Here is a 20,588-nt window from a genome sequence, read left to right as displayed (position 1 = left end):
TTGCAACACGTATTTATTAATCGAAGATATTCTCAGTTGGTGTCTTCTCATCCTTCACGTTTCAGCTTAGATCTCTGATCTTCCCTGTCACCTTATCTCTCAAGTATCATCCCTTCCCCATCACAACTGCAACTCCATGCTCACTTCTCCAAATACCTGCATAATTTCTAATTGTCATAGTTTACATCTTTATTGTATGTCTCCCTCACTAGAATATGAGCTCCATGAGGGTAGGGACCTTGTCTGGCTTGTTCAGCTTTGTATCCCCAGCACTTAGCACAAGGTCAATAAGGTTATTGAATGAATGACACAGTGACCACTGTGTGTCTAGCACAGTGCTTGACACTGGGGATGGAGAAATGAATGACTCCTTATGCTCTCAAGTTCACAAACAAGTCAGAGAGATACAGATCAAAAGATAGAGTCCAGGAGAGTTGTGCAGATAGACAGGCAGGGACCCAGTGATCTGGGAAGGCCAATTTTTGACACTGAAGCCTGCTGTGGTTATTGACCCTCAGTCTGACCTCAGTTTCCCTTCTTGCTTGTCACAAGAGAGACAGCTGGAGGGGCAGCTCGAGCTGCATACTTTTGAGGACTCAAACGGCAGGAGGAAGGTAGCTGACTTGAGTTCTTAACTATCTGATCTGAACCAACCCTGGATCTTCCCCAGGGTGGCCTGGCCTAGCCTGACCTCTGGGCAATCTATGGCTTCCATCATAGTTTCATGTGGACCACTTAACCTGTCATATATCAGAATGGAGGCCAGATGGTGATAAGAGAGGAAACCAGGACCTCTAACTCTCATCCAAGTTAGAAATTCCCTCACACCCTTTCTGTGCTTCTGAGCTGGGGGACAAAACCCCAACCCTCCCATTTACAGACTGCCTCTCCTCCCAGGAATCTCAGGCACAGCTCATCCTGCCCAGCTACGGATAGTCCTGGAGACCTGGTTACAGGTCTCCCGAGGATCTGGGCTCTGTCAGCTCCAGCGAAAGAGACATCACAGAGCCCAAAAGGTCAGGAGGAATACAACTCCTATCCACACTATAGTTCGCAGCTTCCAATTTTAACCATTGGCTCATTTGTCTTCACAAAGATCCTCTGCAGAGTGAGAGACAAGTATTACTTACAGATTAGGAAACGGAGGTCCAGGGGGAGACAGGACTCCCTCAGGGTCACACAGTCACTCAGTGAAGTCCTTATACTTTCTCCTCCATCATCTTTCTGAGTTCAACGAACTTGACTTCTGCTGCCCCACCTTCTATTAGAACCTAGTTGGGGATGGGGATGTTGGTTGGAGCAAATGGAAAATGTGAACTGGGGACATTTAGAGAGGGGCTGCCAGGACACAATGAGGAGGTTTTCTGTGACTTTTGAGTTGGGAAGGACCCCCATGCTGAAGGGTTCTTCCCCAAATCACATCTTCTCCTTATAGTCACTGTCATCTAAGGTAAAGGCAAGGACCGGGCCTCTGTGATGATGGGGCCCAGGTCCTCTTCCTTCTCTTAGAAGAGGGATTAGTGAACTTAACACTAATAACCAGGTTTGTGGCTAAAGAGACTCAGACCAAAAAGGAAGTGATGGGTTCAGGGAAAAGGGAAAAGTGAGTACTGGGACTAGGGGGGCCCATCCAGAAGACACCAGAACTTTAGCTGTGATGTGGGGTACAAAGGGGAATGTCTTCATAGTGCTATGATTTAATCCATAATAATAACCATTAGTGCTTCCTGAGCACTATCTGGGTTCCAAGCACTTTGCATGAATCAACTCACTTGTTCACTGTAACAAGTCTTGACACAGGGGCTGGGATCACTCTTGCCTTACCGAGGAGGGAAGGGGCAATGTCTTGCCCAAGCTCACCTAGCTAATAGGTGGTGAAGCTGAGACGATGAACCAGGCAGTCTGACTCCAACATACACAGGTTTAACCACTATGTTGTTTGCCTCTTAGAACTCCCAGGAACTGGGTTCTTACCCTGAGGCTTCAGGGATATAAGTCCTCTATAATTATATGCAAAATATCATGTGCCTGTGCACTCGTGCCTTGTTCTGAAAGAGAATCACAGCTTTCATTACATTTTCATAGGTCAGAAGGCAGTTGTCTTGCTCTTTCTCAGGACCAGGATACACCCTAACCCCGCCACCCCCTTGCATCCCATATTTGTCCGATTGCCTTACACTCCACATCAGGCCTTACCATCTCCCACCTGGACTGTGGCCGTAGCCTCTTGCATGGTCTCCCTAGTCCAAGCTCTCCTCCCTTCTGTCCATTCTTTCTAACATGCAAACCGGGTACTATTTTTCCACCATAAAAATCCTTCTATCCCTCCCAGTCACCTGAGGATGACATACAAAATCCCTAGGGCCCGCAGTGGCATCTGCTTCCCTGTCCTGTCTCATCTCTCACCCAGCCTTTCCATCAGAATCAGTCCCTCTCCACCCCTCTCATTCTTCATGCTCCAGGTCACATGCTACCTCCTCGGAGAAGCCTTCCTTAACTGCCCCAGGCAGACCCCTGGTGGTTTCCTTTTCCTTCCTTCCCGGCATTTGGAGGCTACCACTATTATAGATTAGGTCTCTTGTATGCCCTGATTTTCTTCAGATTTCCCTCACACCTCCCTGCTGAACTTTAAACTCTTTCAGGGCAACAACTGTGGCTTTTCATTTTTGTGAATCAGCACTTGGTACATGACCTGGCACACGGAAGACATTCAGCAAGCGTTTGTTCAATGACCTAATGCCATTTGTCAGAAGGGAGTGCAAATGAGTCTGGGCAACTCCATGCTCACTTCCTTAAATATTTACAGTTGTGAATGAGAAGCCTCCCCTTCTTAGGTACAAGGGAGAGCACACCTGGAGTGTGTGTGTGTGTGTGTGTGTGTGTGTGTTTGGAGACAACATGCTGCATTGGCTGTGGAGTTGGACAAATCTTGGTTCATATTTGACCTTGCTCCTAACTGGCTGTGTGACTCTGAGTAAGTTACTTAACCTTTCTGAACCCTAGTTATCTCCTCTATGAAAATGGACTAATACATCTTCCCCCTCAGGGTGGCTGTGAGAGTGAATGAATTAGTGCAGTGAAATGGCTAACTCCATGCCTGGCATGTTGGCAGGGGCTCAACAATGTGGGTTCCCTTCCCCCCAACTTGAGTTTGCAAACATGTGCTGTGATTTGTTATGGGAACCACATGGCTTGAGTTTGTATCTACTTCAGCATATTTGCAAATGCATTTCGTCCTAATTTGTATTTTTATCATATGAACAGTTGTATGAGACTCAGGGTGATGATGCGTGTTTATGTGTCTACATTTGTCTTAGTATGGACAGTGCCATCCGCTGGAAGTGTGTACACACACTGAGAGTATTGTGTGGTTGTGTTGGAGGGTGGGTGTCGCTTGTTAAATGAGTTTGTGGAGTGTGTGTGGAATTATGTGTTGTGAGCTGCATACAAGGGTGGGGATCTGAGTGTTTGAGGGTGGGGGAAGGGCTGGTCTGCTTGTGTGACTGTGTGTGTGAAGGCTGTATAGACCAGCACTGTTGCAAAGACCTTTCTGCACCGTCCAGCAGGGTACCCACTAGCCACTGGCTATTGAGCTGGCTATTGAGTACTTGAAACGTGGTTAGTGAGAAACTGAAGTTTTAACTGGTCTTGACTTGAATTAATTGAAATGTAAATAGCCACAGGTAGACTATAGACAGAAACCTCAAACAAGTGGTGTGCATCTTCCTCTCTCATCACAGAAACCCATCCATCACGTCCGGACCCTAGCAGAGAACTAGACTGGCTGGAGCCCCTCCCTCGCATGAGCACGTGTGAGACGTATAGAGGGGGCTGCTGCTGCTCCCTCACCCACCGCAAGTCCCCAGGCGAGCAGTGAATCAGCCTGACAATGAGGTGAGTCATTCATGAACGGCTCGGGCCGCCGACCCAGCTGGCGGGAAGCAAACGTCAGCCAGCCTCCCAGTCCTGCCCACCCCGCAACCCCCCAGTGGGATGGCTCAACCCCACGCACTGCAGATGTTGAAGAAACTGACGCGGGCGAATCAAGGCACCAAAGCTCATCTCCTCGGGCCCCCCCCCCCCCCCTCTGGTTTGCAATCCATTCATCCTCCAGCCCCTTTCTCCCCTCCGGTGGCTCGTGAGTCATCACAAGATCTGTGCCCCAAGTCCAACGCCCACCTCCCCATGTCTCTCCCGATTGGTCTTCCTCAAAGTCTTGGGGGTTGGGGACTGCGGGCCTAGACCCCTGGTTGGGTGCTAGGGTTTGCTTTTGGAAGGGAGGCTGAGCCTCTCAGGACCCCCAGCTCAGGGCAGGCTGCAGCTGACTGGATCTCTGTGAGCTGGCATCCAGCTTGCTTAGAGCACCAAGACAAACAGGAGGCAGAATTGAAGGGGTTCCTGAAACTTGCTGCCTGGAGCACCTTGGGCTGGTGGTCAGGAAGGGATGGGGAGGGGGCATGAGTATTCCTTTGGTTTCTAGGGAAGTCCCACATAGTGTCTCTCTAGTACCTGACAATCTTCAAAACCTAGTAGCTTTCCCCTCTGGACTTGTGGACCTGCTCCCCCACTCACTAGCCTGTACCCCACCATCTGCCATCAATCAGCCTTTTTCTCTTGGGCTGAACCTCACCTGACTTGGACAACTGGGTCCCGTGGTGGTGTCCCTTACTGGGGCAGAATATATCATCAAAAGTCTTAAAAATGTGTAGACCCTTTGACACAACAGGTCCACCTCTCAGAATTTATCCTAAGAAAATAATTGATGTGTGCAAGGATTGAGCTACAAGAAAGTGCATTACAGCATTATTTAAAATGGTGAAAAATTTGAAATAACCCAAATGTCTATCAAAAGGCGATTGAAAAAAGAAACTGATAAAACAACATGATGGAATGCTGTGCAACCTTCAAAAATGATGTTGTAGAAGATTTGATGCCATGGGACTATTTTCATGATGCTCTACATAAAAAATTAGATTGTAAGATATTATACACTGTGATACAATTTTCCTTGAAAAAAACATGAACATGGGAAAAAGATTAGAAAAGCGTTCACCCAATTATTAACAATTATTTTCATTTAATTATGCACCTAAGAGAGATTTTATTTTCATCTTTTTACTTCTCTGATTCCCATACCACCACAACCACCCCCTCACCGAGTTTCTACATTAAGAGTTTGTGACTTTTTACAGCAGAAAAAGTAATTAATTTATTAAAAGTTTTAAAAAGCCATTTTTGGGAGTGGTAATGGAAATTAGCTGTAAATGGACATTTTTGGAGGAATTGAAAATGTTTTAAAACCGGATTATGTGATGGTTGTACAACTTGGTAAATTTACTAAAAAAAAATGTTGAATTGTATATTTAATATGGGTAAGTTTTTGTTTAAAAACTCTTAACAGAAGTCATTTGCTGGGCTGTCTTCCAACCTGATCATGAGGTCTAGAAGGGATGTGAGATAAAATACCCATTTAAATTTGAGTTTCAGATAAGAAATAATTTTTTAATATAAGGATGAAAATAAATAATATAAGTTCAAAAAGTCATGAACTTACAAGTACATATATATGTGTACATAAGTACACAAAATTATTTCTTCTTTATCTAAAATTTAAATTTAACTGTGTGAGGGGAGGGTGTAGCTCAGTAGTAGAGTGTATGCTTAACATGCCTGAGGTCCTGGGTTCAATCTCCAGTACCTCCATTAAAAAATAAAGAAATAAAAAACGAGTTACCTCTTTCCCCAAAAAATTGTTTTAAAAAATTTAACTGGGCAACCTGTTTTTTGTTTGTTTGTTTGTTTGTTTGTTTTCCTAATTTCGGCAACCCTACTCTGGAATCCTAGCTCCTGGAGGATACCTCGGGGAGAGAAACAGACCTTGGGATGGACATCTGGGCTTGCAACCCCACCTACCTCTAGGGTAATTTTACAAAGTCTGGGAGAGCGGCTTGGGGAGCCCAGGAGCTGGAAAGCCAGGTGAGAGAGGGTGGGACAGAGGTCATTTCCAGTAGAAGGTGAGTACCTTGCTCCAGGAGTGGGAGTGGCAGTAATTTTCAGCTGGCCCAGAACCCAGGAGTGGGTAACATTAAGGCTGTAGGTGACCTTCACACAGGTCCCGCACATCATGCTCCAGCAACACCGGGAGGAGTATGTCATTGCCCACAGGTCATTTTCACAGGTGAGGAAATTCTAAGAGATAAAGTAAATTTCCAAGTTCACACAGCTGGTAAGTGGCAGAGCCTCAGTCCAGGTCTAGATCTTTACCCTCTCAGGGTTGGGTCCAGTGGTTAAACTAATCAGACTTTGGGCTCTGATCACCTGTGGTCGGATCCTTTACTTCCTGGGTCTGTGGCTTTTGGCAACTTCCTTAAGTCTTCTGAGCATCAGGTCCTTTATCTTAAAAGTGAGGATAATAATAATAATTGGGGGTAAGATATAGCTCAGTGGTAGAGTGCATGCTTAGAATACACGAGGTCCTGGGTTCAGCCCCTAGTACCTCCATTAAAAAATAAGTAAATAAACCTAATTACCCTGCCCCAAAATAATAATAACAATGATAATAACAACAACAGCAGCAACAATCCGGCAGGGCACCCAGAGAGCCTGGGTTCTGCTCTGGTCTTGCCATTTACTGATGGCTTGACCTCACTGGGCCTCTGTCTCCGCATCTATAAGATGGAATACATAATCTCCATCTTGTAGAGTTGTTGTGAGAGTGATAACATATGTGACAGGGCCTTTCAGAAGGAAGTCACTCAATAAATGTTTATGAACAAAGGAGGCAAAATATATGTCAACTGAAGACAACTTGCTGGAGGGAAGCCAATTGGGCCGGTTTTGTGTGGCTGTGGTTCATGCCCTTCCACGTAGCATGTCAGTCCACTGTATCTTGTTCTCTGTTGTTTTCATGACCTCAGAGTCAAGAGAGCCTTCCAGAATCAGAGTCCAATGCTCCAATCACAGAGGGGAAACAGAGGCTCAGAGAAGGCAAATGATTTGCCTGAGTTTCCATAGGCAGAGCTGGCCTGTGTCTCCCAGGCTCCCTCCTTCATCACTGCTTCACTCTGCTTCTTGGGGCTCTGGTGTTTCCACAGGATCATAAGCTCCCAGAGGGCAGGCACATTTGCACCGTCTGTCCCCACCCCCGACATACATGCTGCTCTGAGAGAAGATACTCCGGAGGGACCTGCAGATATATGGGACGTGACTGGTCAGAGCTGTTCTTGCACTGCTGCGTTCCTATAGCCTTGACTCCTGAGCAGGCAGGCAGAAATCTGTCCAGTCCAGGAAATCCTGGGCCTCACTTCTAGGTCCCAGTAGGGTGGTGGGGGAGAGGATGGGTTTCCTTTTCAGCTGTCCCCCTGGACCTCCTGCTCTTGCTGCTAGAGGACTAGGAAGGCTCAGTGTGGGTCACTCTGGGTCCATGGGGGGAGTTGGGATGAGAAACTTTGTCCTAGGATCCCACTTCTGTCCCTCCTGGTCACCTGTCCTTTAGCAAGTAGCTAGCTGTTGTGGGAGGTACTTGGTCGATATACTGGCATCTTTTCTCTGTATTGTACCTGTATTGTACCATCAATACAGGAAAAACAAATATGGGGCATGAGAAGGGCCATATCCCAGGTCTCCGATGAGCCCCTGGGACGTGCCCTGCCAGGTGTGGGTACTTAGCTTCACACAGGAAAGAATTCAAGTGTGAGCCACAGTTGAGTAAAGGTAGATTTATTTAGACGGATACCTACTACATAGACTGTAGGCTGTTTTAAAAGGCAAGAGAAAGGCCATGAGGTATGGGGGTTGGGTGCTCAGGTTAAAGTAAAAGTAGGTACACGCTCCATAGACAAGAGTGCAGGCCCTCTCCGAAGAGGAGGGAGCGAGAGGGGCAGCCACAAGGCAAAGCGTGGTGTTGCCAGTTTTTATGCGCTCCGTAGCTTCACATGCTAACAAGTGGGGGGACCATTCTAACTACCCTGGGGAAGGGGCTGGGATTGCCAGGAATTTGGCCACTGCCTACTCTTTGATCTTTTATGATTACCCTTGGAGCTGTCATGGTGTCTGTGGGAGTGTCATTTACCATGTTAATATTACAATGACCATATAATGAAGCTCAAGGTCTACTAGAAGTCAAATCTCCTGCCATCTTGAGCCTCAAGGCCTACTGGGAGTTGAATCTTCCACCATTTTGGTGCTAACTGCTGTCATTCCTTGAATGGCTGTGCCCTGCCCCTTTCCCTCCTGTCTCACCATGACAAAAAAGACTACCAGAATAGTCTTTATTTTTAAATAAATTCACAGCTTGTTCTAGGAGCCACAATTCTGTCTTTCCCAAAGCTTGGCCATTGCTGCATGTAGATAGTGACTTGCTCCCAATCTCTGGGCCAGGAAGGCAGGAAGTAGGAGGCCTGGGAAGGGACAGACAGTGCCAAGGGCCAGGGAAGGCTCTCAGGTGAGGAATGACTAAGGCACTCACCTCTAGCCAGGCCCGCCTTGTTTTGTTTTTGGCTTTTTTTAAGCTACAACTCTTGAACTGTTACCTCACAAAGCTGGAAAAAATCCTCTGAAGTCATGCATTCAATCATATCATTTTACAGATGAGGAAACAGATGCAGAGGGGTAGCAGCTTGCCCAGCCACTTATCTGTTGCTTTTCCCCCAAACATCACAAATAATCAAGCATGACAATATGGTGGATGCTGGCCTGAAAGCAGTTTTCTTCTGCTCCAAGCCTGGAGGAGAGGGCCATGGGAGGAAGGCAGGAAAGGGAGAGGAGGAGGCAACTTTTTCCATCCTTCCTTCTTAGCTGCATCTGTTGGACCATCAAGAAATGTCTCCAGCTAGAAGGAAGGAAATCCAGTTCAACCCTCTCATCCTACAGGTAAAGAAACAGAGGCCTACAGAGAGGAAGGGACTCGTCCAGGGTCACACAGGGAGGCCTAGGCCAAACTCGGGCATCCTGAGGGCAGTTTTCATTACACTCTGCATAACTCATTGAGTGCCTTTGCTTTGTGCCTCAGGGCACAGGAATTGTTTACCTTGAAATTAACTCTCTTCAGGCTCCTGAGCACACTGTAAACTGCCCAAGGGCAGGACTGGACCTTAAAGCATCCTGAAGGAATGAAGATCCAGCCTAAACTTTGAACCCTGCTACTATACTGGATACTGCCCCATCTGCCATCACCTCTAATGTGGGACTCACAAAGGGACAGAACTGAAAGGCACCTCAGAGAACAGAAGTCCAGTCCTGCTTCCCAGATAAGAACACCAAGGCCCAGAGAGGAAATGACTCACCCAACAGCACACCTGGGTGGAGCTGATCCTAGGACCCAGATTTTCTCACCTCCTGTCCTGTCTCTCTCTCTCTTTCTTTCTTTCCTTCTTTCTTTCTTTTCTTTCCTTCTTTCCTTCTTTCTTTCCTTCTTTCCTTCTTTCTTTCCTTCTTTCTTTCTTACTTTTCCAGTCCCCAAAATACCTAGTATTGTGCTGGTCTCATAACTTTTTAATATGCTCAATCAATTCTTGCTGAATGGACTAGAAAAAAGATGACTCTATGTACAAGTTGTCCTTGGTCATGAATAAAAGCTTTAAAGAATGCATATTTCCTTTGATAAATATCTAGTAAAATGTGTGTTGCATGAGTTTATCAGCTCAGTTCTTCCTTGTTCTCTATTATTTTCCATCTGAGGCTATATTTAGGCACAACTGGACTATGTCCACACAAAGCACTCTTTGGAGGCCAGCAGGGCCACCTAAAGTGTTGCTCCACCGGAGACCAGAACTGTGGGCTAGACTGCTATGACCAGAGCTGCGTAGAGCCTCGGGAATTCTACCCAAGGATCTGAGGATTTCCACCCCAGGAGAAATTCGAGGCAAGAGTTTGGAGGTGAGGGCATATTGGCACTGGGTGCCGGGCAATGCTAACTTTAGAGGGCATAGATGCTAGGTGAGTGGCAGGGGTGTGTGTGTAGGAGATGGGTGCTGTCTGTTAGTTCCACCGCATCCACTGATGCTGGGAACAGAGAGTAAGGTTGCTCTCTGTCCTGCTCCAAGAATTCACCACTCCTCATTCCTCTCCCCAGCCCTGATGCCTCCTTCTCAAAGTCCAATGGTGCTGCCAACCTGTCATGCTATAGGTTAATGCCTGGCTCCCCTCCAAGATCAATTTCCTTTTATCAAGAGGTCAAATTAACCCCTGGGTCCCAGGGTCAGAAGATCTCCTGTCAGCTACTAGATCCCACCTGCAGGCTCATTCTACATTGGGGAACTGAGGCAGTAACTAAGGAGACAACCCCATGACCCTTGTTTCCATGGTGAGTGGTCCTGGCAAGGGCTTCCCTTAGGGACTCATAACAAAAGACAGATTTATTCTCTGTGAGGGGTTCTAAGGTCCTTAAAGGCAGTTTCATCTCCATGCTCCCAGCATGGACCCAAGAAACATATGTAGAATGAATGTGGAATAGTTCAATCTCCACTTACCTGGAAAGAGAAAATCTGAGGGCTCATCAGGACCCCGTATGGTGAATTCTCCTAACTTCTGGTGCATCTGGCCATGTGGGTACTGAGGTGATGATCTCAGAAAACTCTGAGAAGAAGAAGGCTAGAGTGCTGAGCTTGGGAGCCTAGCTCCCCAGTGCCCTGTTCCTATTGTTTGGGGGACAGACAGAGAGACCTGGGTTTGAATTTCAGTCCTCATTTGCATGAGCTCTGTGACTCTGGGCAAGTTATTTAGCTTCTCTGAGCCTCAGTTCCTTCATTGGTGGAATGGGAAGTGCCTGGCCACTGGCATATTGACATCTCTCAAGCCGGATGGGGAGATTCTGCCCCATGTTCTGAGTTCTTGAGAGAAGCAATTCCAGAGTCTTCAGTGTACCCAAGCCTTTACTGAGTATCTGCTATGTGCAAGGTGATGTGCTAGGTGCTGGAAAGGCAAAAAGAAATATGATCTTATTGCTTTTCTCCAGTGGCTCATACTCTGCTTGGGGAGGCAAAACATAAGCACTGAAAAAGAAAAATGCCAGCCCAACCCAACCACCCAAGAGCCGTCATAAGGTTGTACAAGAATAGCAGCAAATGGGTGGCACCACGATTATAGGATAAAGGTAAGACGACTATGGTCCTGGAGTGACATGGGATGACTTTTTGGGGGTGGCCTTTCTGCTCAGAATCCACTGCCAAAAAGCATTCATCTTGGCTTAAATATTTAACACTCACTGGGGAAGAGATGGACACTAGCCCAATAATGCCATATATAGATGCATATTGGCAAGTGGTTATCAGGGCCAATTAAAGCATATGTAATAAGGGGATATAGTTTCATTGAAGGATCAAGGAGGGCTTCTCACAGGAAGTGATATTTAATTGAGCTCTTTGGATGGATGAGTAAGAGCCCAGCAAAGAGAAGAGGGGAAGGGAGTATTCCAGAAAAAAGAAAAAAGAAAAACCCAGCCTATGCAAAGGCCCTGGGGAACAAGGGACACACTGTTCAAAGACAAGAGAGACAGTCACAATGGCTGGAGAGCTAAGGAGAGAGAGGTGAGGTGGGACCAGATTATGTAGAAGCTTCTAGGCTTTTTTTTTCTTCTAAGTATGAGGAAAGGACCAGCTGCAGCACAATCCCCTGGGATAATTACTAAAAATGAAGATTTCTGGGCCTAGCCCCACTGAAAAACAGGCTCTGTCAGTGGGGTCCAGGAATCCACATTTTGAATACATTCCTTAGGGAATTTGTAAGTACCCTGAAGTTTGAAAACCACTTTTCTGGGCCAGATACAGATTGGAATGGTTTTAAGCCCTCCCTTGATTAGATTTATATTCTGAAACTTATTCTTGCTTTGGGAGAAGGCTGGAATATATGAAGTGGGCTAGTTGGGGAGGCAGCTGCAGTATTTCAGGTGAGGGGTGGTTTGGCTGCAAAGGGTGGGGATGGAGATGGGTGGGAGAAGACTGATTTATGAGCTACTTTGTAGGAAAACCTTTATGATTTATTATAGAAACGTTTATATATCCACTTTTTCTAAGGAGATAAGTAACATATGATAGTTGCAAAATTTCAGATACACAGAAAAAAAGAAAAAGAAGAAAGCGAAGGTAAATATTTTGGTATATATTTTAATGGGCTTTTTTTTTTTTCCGCAAGAGGACATAATTAGGTTTATCTATTTTTATTTATTTATTTTTCATGCAGGTATTGGGGATTGAACCCAGGACCTCTAGGCATGCTAGGCATGCACTCTACCACTTGAGCTATATACTCTCCCCATAATAGGCTTTTTAATATACATACATATTCAGACATATGAATCTAGTTTTTTGTCATTTACAATAATGGAACAATTCTGTGGTACTTGTCTCCTGATTTTCAAGAAAACAATATATCATGAGTATCTTTTCAGGTCAACATAGACTTATAATCATTTTTAATGTCTAGATAGTATTCCACTGAATGGATGTGCCCTAGTTTATTTGCCAATCCCCTACTGATGAATATTTAGGTTGTTTCCAATTCTTCACATCATTATAAGCAATCTCTTTTCTTCTATTTTCCTTCTATTCATTCTATTCATTTTTCCTTTCTATTCGTTTTTTCTTTCCTTCCTTTCATTCATTTTTCTACTTTGCTTCTATTCATTTTTTTTCTTTTTCTTTTTTTAAATTGAAGTTGAGTTGATTTACAATGTTGTGTTAGTTTCTGGTTAAACTCATTTTTGAACACAACAATGTTTATTCCCTTAGAATACATTTTCATTAGTGGAATTACTGGGTCACTGACAAGCCGTCTAGGTTCTATCACACATACTCATATTATCTCCTAAGGGGAGTTGTAGAAGGGGATGGCACCGAAGCCAGGGACCGGAAGTCTTCCTTTTTAAGGCCTTGGAGTATTACAACCGTACCCTGGCCTTTCTCAGTTTTTGTTTTTGTTTTTCCCTCCCCCTTGGCACAGATTTAGTTTGTGCGGTCGGAGCTGGCGGGTTCGAGACCTGTCCGAGCCCCAGTCTGGCCCCTTAGCCAGGGCCTCTACGGTCCTCCCAGTCCCTAGGAATCCATCCCCAGGTCCCCTCCCCCACCGCTGGAGGGTGTGTTAGGGAGAAGCTTAGGCAGGCAACGATTGCACCATCTATGGTTTGAAAAGGAAGTCGAGGAAGCGCAGGGTGGAAAATCGTGTGTCCCAAAGGCCAAGCCACCAGCAGCAGATCCATGCCCCTGCAGCGCTCCTTCCACCTCCACTCGCAAGGCTCCGATCCTTGCCTTCTTCCCCCTCCCAGCCCAACCCTTTCCTGGGTACCGGCCCTTTAAGAAGCTGTCACTGTGGAGCTGTTGGCCCCGCCCGGCGGGGAGGGCCAAGAAGGAGGGGAGGGGTTGGTGGTGGCTGAAGCCGAATCGGGGGGGGGCCTGGGTCTATTTTTAGCTCCGGGTCGGGTCACGTGACAGGAGTGACGTCTCCGAATGTTGTTGTTGGTGGCGGCGGCGAGCGGAGCCGGAGGAGCCGCCGCAAAGATGGAGGAGCCGTCGAGGAGGCGCTGCCGCTGCTGCCGCCGCCGCTGCTGCCGCCGCCGCCCGCGAAGCCGGAGCTCGAGCCGCAGGGGGTGAGCGCGCCGCACCACCCCCGATCCCATCTCCCCTGGTCCCCGGGACGCGACGCGGCGCCCCCTCCTCCTGCCGTCGCTGCCCGCGGGCTCCCCGCGCGCGCGCCGCGCTCCGCGCCCCTCTTTCTTCCTCCCGGCGCCCGGGTGCCAGCCAGCTCCCCTCGGGAGCATCGCCAGCCCGGGAGCCGGACCTCGGGGTTACTGCGCGCTCCCCTCCCCGCTCCTCCCAAGCAGGGGCGACTTCCCTGCAGGTAAGGGAGGGGCCCATCTTCCCGCGACCCACACCCCCAAATGGCCGGGAGACCGGCCGGGGCTGTCTGATTTGTCCTTTCCCTGGCGGCGTATGGTGCGTTGCAGAGCGGTTTGAGCCCTGCACCGGGATTCTGTGCAGACCCCTCTTCGCTGGACACCCTTTCTCGGTACTCTGAGGTGAGGGGCGCTGCCCACCCACAGCGCTTCTACCCATACCTCAGAACGCATCCTTGATTTCGTGTCCTTGGCTTCCGTGCCTGAGGAGGGGGGCCTGCGGGCCCACCTTACTCCTCTCTCCCAGCATTCTCACCCCCTCCCCCTTGAGGCGTTACTGCGTTTGTTCCCACTCTTCTCCTGTCTGACACCCTGGGGCCACAGAGAGCCAGGAGATGAAAGCTCCCCCCTTCTTCTCTGGGGTGGGTGCCCCCCATTTTTCATCCTGGGTTTGTATCTAATGGAGGGAGGGACAGTGTGCCTTTTAACTTTGGGGAGACTGCTTCCCTACCCCACCCTTCTCTGGGGCCCTGGGGAAGATGAGAACTGGCTGGGTGATAAGTAATTAACCTGGGAGTCTGGTGGGGTGGTGGGGGAGAAGAGGCAAAGGTGGGAGTGCCCCATTTGGGGGAGAAGGTGACCACCTGATTCCCCTCCCCATCCCCCCCAGTAGCCTTCTGAGATGAAGTGTGTCCCTAAAGAGGAAGAGTACCAGCTTCAGTTGCTTTTGGGGATGCTCAAGAGACCTACCACTCTGACAGTGACCACTGTGCTTCTGGGGCCTGGAATTAGCTTTGGCCATGAGGGTGATGACGGTGGTGACTGGGTTCAGGGTCCAGCTGGGAGGGGAGGATGGAGCCAGATCATGGGAACAAAAGGAGGCAGGGAATAGGAGATCCAGGAGTCTTGGCCAGAAGGACCCCTGACCGGACTGCTTTGTAGGACTAGAGCCTGGGGCTGGGTGTTGCCCTGAGCCTCCTCAGGTTCAGAGAATGTAGGCAGGGAGGGAGGGTCTCAATCCCAGTTCCAGGCACCGGGACCCCTGAGCTGGCTGTTGAGATGCTGGGTTGGGCTGGGGATGGTGGGTGAGCCATGTTGGGGGCTGCCTGCTTTTTCATTTCAGTCTTCCCTCCACCCTCTCTCTCCTAAACACAAATCTTGGGGATCTCTTGGTTTGTCTCCTGCCCCTTCTCTTGAATCCTCTCTTTGCTCTGTCTCCCCTTGGACTTGGATCTGGGCTATGTCCAGACAAGGCAGGCAAGGGTCTCTGAGTTAGAGGGGTGGGCCCCCAGCATCTCCACTCTGTCCTGGGAGTGTATGCATACCAGAGGCCAGGATGAGAGATACCAGGTGCAATTTACTTGGGGGCAAGGATAGAGGACACGTTAGCTCTGTGCCTGCCTCCCCTTCCTCCCCAGTATATCTTCCTCTGTGGCTGGATTGAGTAATTTGAAGAGGGGGGGGGGCAGCAGTATCACATGCCCCACCCACTCCAAGTAGCTGCAGAGACAAAGGTTTGCTTTCCCTTCCCTAGGGGTGGCATCTTAGCTGTGTGCTTAGAAATGGGGCCTGGGGATGGGGGGGGCGGGGCGGGTAGTTTGTGTTTCTGAAGGGGGGAGGGGGCATCAGCTATAGGAGCTGGGGGGAGTGCAGTTGGTGCTGAAGTACCAGCTGCTCTTTAATAATTAATTCTTCCTACTCACATCCCTTTGAGGAGGGATGTCTGGAACACGGCATCAGGCTCAGCCAGCCTGCTAGAGGACGCACTCCTGTTGGTAGGGGGTGGGGGAGAGACTGCGGGGGGGGGGCGGTTCTTGGCATTTTTGGAGCACTGTCGCTTGCTCATGAATGAAAACCTGATGCAGCCCTTGAGGGGGCCTATTGTAGCCGACTTCGGCTAATTAAACTTTCTCTGCCTTTCTTCTTCCCTACCCCACCTCACCCCAGCCCCCACCCCCTACCCCAGCCCTTTCTTGAATGGGGACCCTGTCTGGTAGTGCTGGGAGGGGGTATCATTCTGCCTGAGGTTTTAGGGCAAACAGACCCAGTCTTCTGCCCTCTGCCTGCGCCCGTCCCTCCCTCCCCTCTCACCCCCCCCCCTTTTTTTTTTCTAGAAATAGCAGCCTCCTCCATCTGGCTTGTACAGATGCCTGGAGCTGCGTCTGAGCAGACAAACAGAAATGGGCCGATTGCAAAAATGAATTTGTCAGCCTGGTGCCTTTTTTCCTCCCCTGTTGCCCTCCTCCCTCCCTTAATTTGGGGCCTGGACATCCAAGTCAGCCACCTGTTCTGGGTCTGATCATTCCAGGCTTCTGGTGGAAGGTGCCTTCTTGGGGGAAGGCACAAGGCGCTGGAAGCTTTTGGAGGCTGGGGAAAGTGATCAGCCGTAGCCAGGGTCAGAAGGGGTCAAGATGAGAGTTCCTATGTGCCTTGGGATGGGCTGTCTGTACTTGTAGCTTTCTGATGAAGTTTTGGGGACACATCTCAGATTGTGAGCAATCTCAGGCTCACAGAATTTGGTTCAGACAGCTTACCTGGCTGCCTTGACCTGGGGAGGGGACCCTGGCCTTGGTGCTCAGGACTTCGGCCTGCCTCTACCAGGGCCAGACAGAGCTAGTGTATTCCTGGCAGGGGGTTGCCTGAGGGTACTGGATTCTAGGTTCCTGAGAGGCCCTCAGAATTCCAAGGGTGTTGTCTGAGGTACAAGCTACCTGCAGGGCAGCATCGTGAACTTGTGGCCTTTGGGGCATTACATCCTCCATGCCTCCCTCCCTCCCTTGTCTGCCCTTCTCCTCCCATCCTCTGCCAGAGGTTTTATTGCTGGTGATTGAGGTGGGGGTGCCCCCCCTGGGGTGTTTGCCCATCTACCCTGGCTTGGCCATGAGCTTGTAGGGTGAGATGCAACTGGTTTCCATCATTCCTTGTCCTCCTGTCCCGGCTGGATGTGGGAGATGGGTTTGGATCCTGGACTGGGGCAGAGGTCTGGCTGGAAGAAGGAGTTCACAGCAAGTGGGGACAGGGCCCTGCGGTCTGCCTACTTGTGATGTCACGGAAGCCAAGCTGCTCACTGGTTTGGCATCCAGGTGCCAGGAGCTGCACAGCTCTTGGTCCCTGACTGCCCACCAAGACACTCATGTAACAATGGTCAGCAGGAAGTTTCTCTGGCAGAGAGGGGGACCAAACAGCTAAGATTTTAACTATCTAGCTGCCCCTTTCCCACTTCATGTCCTACACCAGACAAGAATCTACACCTGTCCTGATCAGGCCACGAATGCTGCTTTGTTTCCCAGGGAGGTTCCTGTTCGCTCAGGAGGCTTGATGAGGGTGTTGGTAGATGCTCTCCACAGGAGGCCCGGGGGTCTGGCCACATCCTGCAGGGTGAGCAGGAGTGGAGCCGCAGGGAGTTCTGAGCCCATTGGGAGTTCTAGGAGCTCCTCCCTTTCTCTTCTCCCTAGGGGGTGAAGATTCTGGGGGCTCTGGGCTGATCTTAACAGTTTTTGTACCACGGAGGCTCTGCCCCTTCTGAGCGCCCTGCTGTGGAGCTGCCTTTCACTAAGGAGATGGGCTGGGTCACTCAGGCTGCTGGGAATCGTGGGAATTTCTGAACTTGTGTTCCCCAGCCCACGGGAAAGGGTGTGAGCAGAACTGGGCGCCAGCCCTGGGGTGGGCATGGGCTGAGCTGCCTGCCCACGTGGGCCCTGCCAGGGCACCAACAGCCCCACCTGCCACATTCCTGAGCTTGGCCCCAGCCCTGCACAACCTCTTTTGTCCTTGCCCCACACCAGTCCCTGCTGGGAGCAGCCAGGCCCCTTCACTCTGCCTCCTCCCACCTCCTCATCTGAGTGCACCTCTCTCCAGCTAGAGTCCAAACTGTGTGGGTGAGCGCAGGGGGCAGCAGGTCTAGGTAGACTTGACATCTTCCTAGTGTGTACCCAGTGTACTTGTTTGCACGTGTCTGTGTTCATTCTTGTGTCCCTGCCACGACTGTCTCCTGGGCTCCTCAGCTCCAAGTGGACCCCATGCTTGAGAATCCTTGATGAGAAGGTAAAGCTTATTGAGAATTAATCCTGCCAGTAGGTGGGCTGTCCAAGGCGCAGAGCTGATGGCCTGTTCCCAGCCTGGGGAGCAGAGTTAGGGCTTAAACATCAAGTTCCTCTAGGCCTCATCTGATGGCTTCCTTCTACCTCAATTTCACTGGGTGTTGAAGTGCCTGCCTTCATTTGGAAGAAAATGCATGAGATCATGTCTAGGGTGGATCATGGACTGTTTAGGGATGGGCCCAGGTGGGTGCGTGCGTAGTGTCTGAGGCTTGAGGACTAGATGTGGGGCTGGAGGGGGCTGGGGAGCTGAAGGAGTAGGGGCAGGTTGGCAAGCTCATGGCCCTGTAATACAGGGACATCCTCTGTTACTGCATTGGCCTCAGCAGGCCTTTTGGTGCCTTTGTGCAAACTGGAAAATGGCATCCATTATTCTGGGTGGATTCAGCCTGTGTAGCTTGGCAGGCAGAGCATGGGCTGGAATTCAGACCTTGTTGCACAGGGCACAACCTATACAACACACACAAGGCCCTGGGCTTGGGCCTTGGACCCCCCATCCAGAGGGCACCGGATGTGAAATGAATGTCTCTGTCTTTTGAAATTCTTGGAAACAGCATGGCTAATGGGTAGAGGAAGAGTGGTTGTTACCCTCTTTCCCTGACCTGTTGTTGACTGGGGGAGGCCAAGACAGAAGCACATCACATTTCCAGAGTTGGACGGATCAGGGAGTAGGGAGGTGAGAGTCCTAGCTCAGGCTGCTGGGGCTGGGATACCAATTTCTCCCTTAACTTCTGCAAGGGACTCCAGATCAGCCCTGCCTCTCCCCATGGCCCAGGCCAGAGTTCAAAAGCCTCCCTGCACTTTCTCCTTTGGTGCACACCCGTCCCATGTCAGGCACACCTGGGAGTCTATGAGGTCTCCCTATGCGGCAGTGGACGTTGTCACCTGAAGAGGAGTTTCTTTGGGTGTGACTCTTGTAGCCATTTCCCTCCCCTTGAGCGCTGGCAGTCTCACCAATTAGAAAGAGAAGAAACCAGGGTCTGCCCATTCTCTCTGTGCCCCTGGGCAGGTGTCCCTCCCCCATTCCCTGGGTGTAAACTGACAAGCCCCAGGTCTCCTTCGACGCTCAGATTCCTGAGTCGGGGACCTCTAACCCTGCTCCATTTCTCCCCAGGGATGCCGTTCTGAGTGCCTGACTGCCTCGCCCCGAAGGATGGCCTCGGATGGGCATTAGAGGCACCACGGCCCCGGGCTCCTGTCCCGTCCGTCTGTCTGTTATCGTCTGTCTCTCTTGACATCAACGCAGCTCCACCCCCTCCCGTCCCAGCCCCCAACGCCAGCTTCCTGCGGGCCCAGAGCCGGCATGAACTCTCCCACCGAGTCGGGTAAGAGCTGGGAGGCTGGAGAAGGCACGTGGGGTGGCTTTGTATGTAATGGACTGTATATGGGTTTCCAGCCCTGGCCAGCTGACCTGAGCTGTAAGGGACGAGGGGGTCAGGAGTGGAGAAGCATCGTGAGAAAAGGACAGAGGCAAACCTGAAGTGGTTGACCACGGGGTAGACCTGGGAACTGAAGGGTCGATGGGACTGTCCAGTCTGGCCCTGGGAGGGCATGGGTCCAACTGTGTCCTCATGCCTGCCGTCTCAATGCAAGGGACTTCAGTTCCACACCACCCTTCCCTGTTTGCCGACGCAGGCAGGGCTGAGAGGGAGGTGTGTTCCTGAGCCTCTCTGGGCGGTCTGGGGATGATGTTGGACGAAGTCCCCTACAATAGCGGAAAGCCCAGCTTCCTTTCTGTGGTGACATGCTCTTCATGGTGGAGTGTTCCTCTGTGTTCCGTACTTTTTTCTTACTGGAGGTTTGCAGGGCTTTTGGGCTTGTTGGGATGTGTGGTATTGGGATGGGGGTGCCATGATGTGGTGGCAGAAGAGACTTGGCTCTCTCCTTTGAGTCCAGGTGGATATACCCTGGACATGGTAGATTCCTAATTAGGGGTCTCCGATCCTGAGATTTCCTATTCCCCCTCTGCTCCTAGGAGCCTGCCTAGTGCTGCCAGAAATAGTCTATGGGTGGGACTCCAGGCAGCTTTGTGTACGGGTGGATCTGGGCGTGTGCCTATGAGGATGTGTCCAAGTGGCCTGAGCTGGACCCTCAAGGAGTTTCACAGAAGGGTCACAGGTCAGTGTGGTCAGAGTAATAACTGTCTTCTCTCCTTGGCTGTCTCCTTCTGCACAGACTTCAAGGGTCAGAGTCCATCTTCCTCAACTTTAATCCGCCACAGCCTATCCTATCCCTTACATCTTTTTCTGCAGGGGTGGAGCATAGAGCTCCTTTTTTTGAGAGATGAAAACCCATTTGCATACTTACCTGGCAGGGGAGATACCATGGTCATGAGGGTGGTTTTCCCAGGGCGAGCCTTATCCTTTGCACTCCGGATGTGCTGACCCCTGCAATTTCCCCAAATGTGGGGAACTCAACTGCATAATTTGTGGTGGTGGGGGACTGTGTTCACGCTCTCCCCTGAGAAAAAAAAAGAAAACCCATTTGCAGGATGGTACCGAAGCAGCATCAGGGAGGCATCCAGGCCCCCTCCCATCTCATCCCCCATCACTGCTGCTGGAGGTCCCTGACCAGGGGCCCAGGGCTTCCAGCAAATTCAGGGAAGCAGAAAGCTTGCGGGATTGGTTGGCTTTGTGACATTTGTTTTGGTCAAGGCTGTGCCCCCT

At 50.1% G+C, this 20,588-nt stretch overlaps 1 protein-coding gene, 1 long non-coding RNA gene and 1 other non-coding gene across 8 annotated transcripts in view; all 3 read left to right on the top strand.

Moving 5' to 3' along the window:
• The first annotated feature begins 2,826 nt into the window (after nucleotides 1-2,826).
• Nucleotides 2,827-9,596, top strand: LOC116669218. Its single transcript, XR_004326563.1, has 5 exons — nucleotides 2,827-2,974; nucleotides 3,741-3,894; nucleotides 5,845-5,920; nucleotides 8,797-8,871; nucleotides 9,011-9,596. It is a non-coding gene; the product is annotated as an uncharacterized LOC116669218 (long non-coding RNA).
• Nucleotides 9,597-13,424: 3,828 nt separating this feature from the next.
• HDAC5 (histone deacetylase 5) overlaps nucleotides 13,425-20,588 on the top strand; it is a 34,620-nt gene continuing 27,456 nt past the window's right edge. For 4 of the 6 annotated variants that reach the window (XM_032457318.1, XM_032457316.1, XM_032457317.1 and 1 more), the window contains exons 1-2: nucleotides 13,425-13,579; nucleotides 19,037-19,247. In XM_032457318.1, coding sequence (XP_032313209.1) covers nucleotides 19,226-19,247 — 22 coding nt within the window. In that variant the 5' untranslated portion in view covers nucleotides 13,425-13,579; nucleotides 19,037-19,225. Of the gene's footprint in view, nucleotides 13,580-19,036; nucleotides 19,248-19,941; nucleotides 20,041-20,588 lie in introns of those variants that run through there. The other 2 variants (XM_032457319.1, XM_014564276.2) reach the window with 2 other exon arrangements.
• On the top strand, nucleotides 20,222-20,385 carry LOC116656912. The gene has a single exon (XR_004311919.1). It is a non-coding gene; the product is annotated as a U1 spliceosomal RNA (small nuclear RNA).

Source organism: Camelus ferus, chromosome 16, assembly GCF_009834535.1.
Source record: "Camelus ferus isolate YT-003-E chromosome 16, BCGSAC_Cfer_1.0, whole genome shotgun sequence".
Lineage (NCBI taxonomy): Eukaryota > Metazoa > Chordata > Mammalia > Artiodactyla > Camelidae > Camelus > Camelus ferus.
The sequence above is the reverse complement of the archived record's forward strand: the minus strand, read 5'-3'. Positions and strand labels throughout refer to the sequence as shown.